At 34.6% G+C, this 6,026-nt stretch overlaps 1 protein-coding gene across 1 annotated transcript; it reads right to left on the reverse strand.

Moving 5' to 3' along the window:
- Window positions 1-177: 177 nt before the first annotated feature.
- LOC107862405 (protein DELETION OF SUV3 SUPPRESSOR 1(I)) lies at window positions 178-4,721 on the reverse strand. The gene is made up of 3 exons (XM_016707981.2): window positions 4,517-4,721; window positions 4,265-4,367; window positions 178-530 (listed from the first exon to the last, which is right to left on the reverse strand). The coding sequence occupies exons 2-3, from the start codon at window positions 4,356-4,358 to the stop codon at window positions 400-402; spliced, it is 225 nt and encodes a 74-aa protein (XP_016563467.1). The 5' UTR covers window positions 4,359-4,367; window positions 4,517-4,721; the 3' UTR covers window positions 178-399.
- Window positions 4,722-6,026: the final 1,305 nt, after the last annotated feature.

Raw genomic sequence — 6,026 nt, forward strand, 5'->3', positions numbered from 1 at the left:
GCATCAGAATATCAGACCCCACGACAAGGATGAAGCTAGAACCTATTACCAACAAGGTACATCCTTTGTCCGTTAGTGTATTCTCTTAAAACATTTGTGTAAGCTGAAAGCAGTGCAATTTTTTACCTACTTATGAGAAATACCTTCTCCAATACTAGAGAACCAGAAACTTAGAGATAGACAGAATACTACTCAATTTTTTCTGCTCAAACTAAGATCACATGGAACTGAATTTGAGTTTGTATGCCACAGGTCTCATACTGTCAACAAAAGGTGAAAGCTAAGTTTCACGTATTCAGCAAAATAAAAGAGTACAAACATATGGCAACATCTCTCACTCAGAACAGGAATAACATGGTTCAATGTTGAGAGGGATAAAACCTCATGGGCAAATGTAGCTCATTTCTTCTCACTGTTGCTTTCCAGTTCCTTCCTGAGCTGCAGAGAGAAGTCATCGTTGACATCATCATCATCCCAATCATCTTCCCATTGCTGTGTTACTTCTTTGCCTTCCTCTTTATCCTCCCACTCTGATCATTTTAAATTTATTTTAGAAGTCATGACAAGATAGTACTACGAAAACTAAGCGAAAAATACATCTAAAAGGAGAACTAAAGAGTTAAAAAGTCTATTCCAGAATTGAGAAGCCGATGAAAAAGTTAAAACACCCAGTTATCATGACTCAAGAGACCACAAAATACTACAAATATCTAGACATGTTACGGTCAATTTTACAGAGCATCTAGCTGTTTAATCAAACATGGAAGGATATGGGTAACATGGTTAAGATTCTTAACTTAATAAGCTGCTTGACTCTCAATATATGTGGAAAATGACATGGCATGCTAAACTTTGTAATATTAAAAATAGAAAAGAAATAGAAAAAGGACCAGATCAAGAATTGTATTCTGGTTTTAATTTTTAGCAGATGTTACACCATGCCAGTGGTTCGGAAAAAGTTCCATCACCCCTTTTGAATTTGTTAAAGTGAAGTGGCAAATTGTCAAGCTTTCCTCAATGATGGATTGTTAAGTAGAATGTTACCACAGTTTTAGTGCAAATCTTATAGGAAAACAAATCAAAATTACTTGAATGTGTAATGAAAAAACAATTTTCCCTACCAGCTCCATTACCCTCATCAGTTTTTCATGAGGCTTTTGAGCTTATGGAAAATACAAGCATTTGTCAAAATATTGTTCAACCAAAGCAGTCTTACAAACACTTCCAAACAAATACCACAGCAAATCCTAGTGTGATCTCTTTATAATAGAAGTTCCTTACTTCATCGAGAAAAGTACACTTGCAAGCCATGACCTTCAGACAGCTTAAAGAAGAGACAGCTTCCATAGCATTTTAATAGGACAGTAAAAATGAGCACATTAAAGATGAGATCAAACTCATTAATCATAAAGATAGACCCCAATCCATCTGTCTTTGGGGACCTCCTTCAACGTCAAACCTTAGAAGTTAGTTCCTCCAAACATTACTTAGGTTCCATCCAAGAGATATAATTACATGCAAAATTCTCTCTGCGTTCACATTCTTTCTAATATGTCCTCTCAGTATCCTGCTAGTTACTGGGTTGGCTGACTCTATGTAATAAGATGAAACAAAATCCATAGATCTAACCCATTTATCAGCCCAAATTACTTTCAAACCAGGCTGCTGAGATCATGTTAATCTGTGGTCAACATTTCGGAAACTCACTGTGTCTCCTACCTCATTAATAATACTAGATCCACGTGATAGAGCTCCAATAGGGAATGCACAAGCTGTTCAAATTAACTTGAAAATAAAAGTATTATTCCATCAATTTGGTTTTCTAAGAGCAACTTCCAATTTGAAGAATCAATAGAGTCCTTGTTTGACCATCAATACATATACATTTGATGGTATTATATCACAAGTCTCTTTGACAAATCATATATTGTTCACATGTTCAAAATAAGTTACCCCCTTCATTCCTCTGTAGGTGCTCCTTTTGGGTTGTGATTTTGTTCCCAAATAAGTGTATATTTAAGTCTTCAAGAATACTTTGATCATAATTTTCCTAATATGCCCTTGAATTTAAATACAGTGATCAATGTCAACTTGGAAATAGATAAAATTTAATAAGGGGTAAGTTGGTAAAGTTACCTTTTATATTCTAGAAGTGAGTAGTTTATTAAAGGGCGTGCCAAGTCAAAAGGAACACTTATTTAGAAATGGAGGGAGTAATTAATAGAGATAGAGGCGGAGAATTAGTCAACATGACCCTCATAAAGAAAATAAGGAAATAATTAATAATCCATTGCCAAAGAGGGATCATTAAATTTTACTCTGTTGTCAGCAAATATCTTAACTGATTGAATATAAACAAGTAACTACTTTATAAATTAGCGTCACTTATTACTGTGAAACAGTATCGGGGAACATGTTACACTGATCCTTCCGACGACTCTCACAATGCCCATGTCAATCCAACAACAATTGAATGTGGGTGTGGACAATGCACCACATTTGGTCAACTCACCTAGCGTGTGTTGACTACAGCTATGAATGAGATGCACTGGTGGATGGAAATTTGGTTTCTTGGATTAATAAATAGCTATATATGTTTAATTGCAATATATAGCAAGGATCTTATTTCGAAGCAATCTCTGGAACACACACATGGGTACATCTCAAAACAGTTTACTATTCTATGAGATATACATATCAAATAAAAATTAGTACTTAAAAGAGCTTATTTCTACTTGTATAATTCAAATTCATCCCAATTTAATACTGCAGTGTATATGTATATTATGCTATACATTTATTAGTCATACCTCAGCACCTGCACTCCAACGTGGATCCTTACCCCCGAATCCTAAGATTAGGTAAGTGAACCCAACCTTTAGAATGTCCGCACTTACACCAATGCCCCATGACTCCATGTAACAGGGGCTTGGCTAAAGAATGGTGACAGTTATCTTCTTGAAGACTATCTACAGTTTATATTTAATGTGGTGGTCAGCATATTCTAGAAGACCTGTAGTTATTGCTCAAGAAGAAAATCTGGTATTTAACTGAAGAAGGGTAGAGCGAATCCCCTGAGTTCTGAACGCTACAATCTGTCCTATGGGTAGGCTTCAAACGGGTTTCTCGGTCATCAAAATATAAATGTAGTGGGGCAATAAGAGTTTGTTATTTGGTAAGTCTAAATGAATACCATGTGCTTTCTCACTTGCTAGTTGGGTGAATAAACAAATAGTGTAGGCTAGTACATAGATACAATAAACCAAAATTTAGTAGTGTCATTGTTGAGAGTTTGTCTAGTGTTTACGGCTACAAATCAGCCACAAGAAAATTTTGATATATCAAAGTTTATATGGTACTTGTTCGGGACTGAGACGTATTTATTGTTGTCACTAGTGAAGTCCATATGACAGCGAATCTAAAAACAGATTGCCTTGAACAATGTGCTATTCATCAACTAAGTAAAATCATCTAGACCAACCTAGAAAAATACTTACCCTCCTCCTAACTTCTTCCAGTTCAAAAGAAAAATGTTAAGTGCTCAATCCCAATATACATGACTTAATTTCCTACAGACAGAGAAATTGGAACTTGCATATCTTATCCATATTTTTTAAATTTTGTAAATCTTATCCATATTTTTTTATTGTTGCGACTCTTATCGATATTTCTAGAAGGAAAAGAGAAGCACTAAATAACAAAGATTGAATAAAGTTAGCTGGACTGGATATTATATATAGATGGTTTAAGCATATCTTATCAACAAAAGTTACACTAGACATTTCAAGAGGACGCAATTGATAATAAAAGGCCTCTTTACATTCACAAGGTAGCGGGGTGAAGGCTGCGTACACACCACTCTTCCCAGACCCAATTCAACTTGTGGGATTATACAGGGACTACATACGTTGTTGTTGCAATTGAAAATAAACATGGAGCTCAAAAGCAACATCAAAAATAAACCTTGGCAGAAGTAAACAACGGGATATTCTACCTTATCTAGAGAGCAACATAATTCAGGATTAGGATGCGAATACTAATATAATAGTACATTAGATAGTTGTATTTTTGCGCAATAGTCGGATTTCAAAGTGCAGGTACCATCAACAAATAAGTGAAGCTAGGACAACTGATATTCGCAGAAATTCCCAGTTATGTAATACAACTGATGTCTTTATAAAATTTAAACAGCAGAATAGGTACTTGATTTCATTCAGAAAAATCAAATGTAAGGACAAATCAAAAAAGGAAAAGGCTTACTGACCTTGATCAATTGCAAACTCTTCAAATTCGTCGTCGTCCTCGAATAGATCCATCTTCACATCTTCAGCAGCTGGCTTTGGTTGTTCAGTTGCCATTGTTAATTCCTACAGAAAAGTAAAACAGACAATAAACTACACGCAAACAAATAACTTAGCGAAAGCATAATTGTGACGACAGAAAACGAAAATAAGAATGGTAAAACCCTAGCTTCTTTCAATGATGAAAAGCAATACATACACAAATTCTAACTTACAGATATATGGAGCGATTTGGAGAAGAATGATTTTGCTTATTGCTGGGTTTTGATTCGAATCTAGACTTTTCTGTAGTGAAAGGAAAATTTATAGTAGAAGCATTAGGACTGGAGGCAACTGTAAACGGCGTCGTAACCATATGTGATGTTTCGGGAAAGCTCCCGCCTTCTTTTCAGGTTACTCCTCCTACTTTTGTTTATATGCAATATGCTCCCCTCACTGCACCAAACTTTTGTTTTTATTTTGTTTTTTTGTGGTCATATGAGTAGCATATATATGTTTCCCGTGAATTTGATATAACTGAATTTATAGTTGAATCAAGAGCGTATATTGTGATTTGATTTTATTTTAGATACACTTGAATTTATAACTGAATCAAGAGCATTTATTGTGGTTTGGCCTTACCTTATTTTAGATACAATTGAATTTATATATAGCTGAATCAAGAGCGTATATTTCAATTTGACCTTGTTTTAGATCCAATTTATTAGCAATTATGTTCTAGGTGACTAAAAAAATCATTATCTACGAATGAAATAAGATACGTAGTAAAGCAAAAAAAACTGAGAGCGTCGAAACAATTCTTAAATATAATCGAAAACTGATCAAAGTCATTCGAGATGTCTCACAACTATGCGAATATTCAAGAGCAAAAAGAAAAGCTTGGAGAGCAAGTTACAACTATTGTATTGATTGAGAGAGTGAGAGAGTAGATCGTTTTACAAGTGAGCAAATACGAGTATTTGTAATTTATAACCTTAGGCTCTGGCCAATTATAATTTGACAACAATGCCCTAATTAAAGGAGTAAGACCCATGTGGGTGCACCATTTGTGTGATTCATCAAAGAGCCAGCTAATATTCTCCTGATGCTCTGCCTCTGTATGGACTTGTCTGCGTTATTGAAGGATCTGACATTCTTGCCCTCCATTTGTCTTCTTGCACCATGTCATTATGAATGTTGAGCAGTCGTCTTATCCTTTATGAGAGGGTGTCTTTATTGTTGATGGCTCGAGAGATTGTCTATAATCGTAGCTTTCATTGTTGCATCAAGCGCTTAAGTTACCTATTCTGATCATTTCGCGTGTCTTCGCACTGATTTTACCCCATACAATAGGTGAAAGAATATCACCTATAAATTGCTTTGACCAATTTACACATATATATCCACGCGTTATAGGTTTTATTTATAATAATGTAAAATATTATCAGTCATAAAAAAAAAAAAAAAAGTATTACACTGAAGTCGTTTGGTTGGAAAGCAAGTTATCCCAAAAATAATTATTCCATAATTAGTTATTCCACCCTCAAGGTGGATAAAATAACACTACAATCATGCAATAATTAATTTCTGGATAAGTTATTCGTGCATTTTCTTCCAATCAATCAAACATGAAATAAATTCATTCTAAAATTAATTTTGAAATTAAATTATCTCTTATTCTTGCGCAAAACAAATCCTTAAAAGCAACTCTTTAAATCTAAACAACCACCTTCTAAGGACGGTGCT

This window comes from Capsicum annuum, chromosome 3 (assembly GCF_002878395.1).
Source record: "Capsicum annuum cultivar UCD-10X-F1 chromosome 3, UCD10Xv1.1, whole genome shotgun sequence".
NCBI classification, from domain to species: Eukaryota; Viridiplantae; Streptophyta; class Magnoliopsida; order Solanales; family Solanaceae; genus Capsicum; species Capsicum annuum.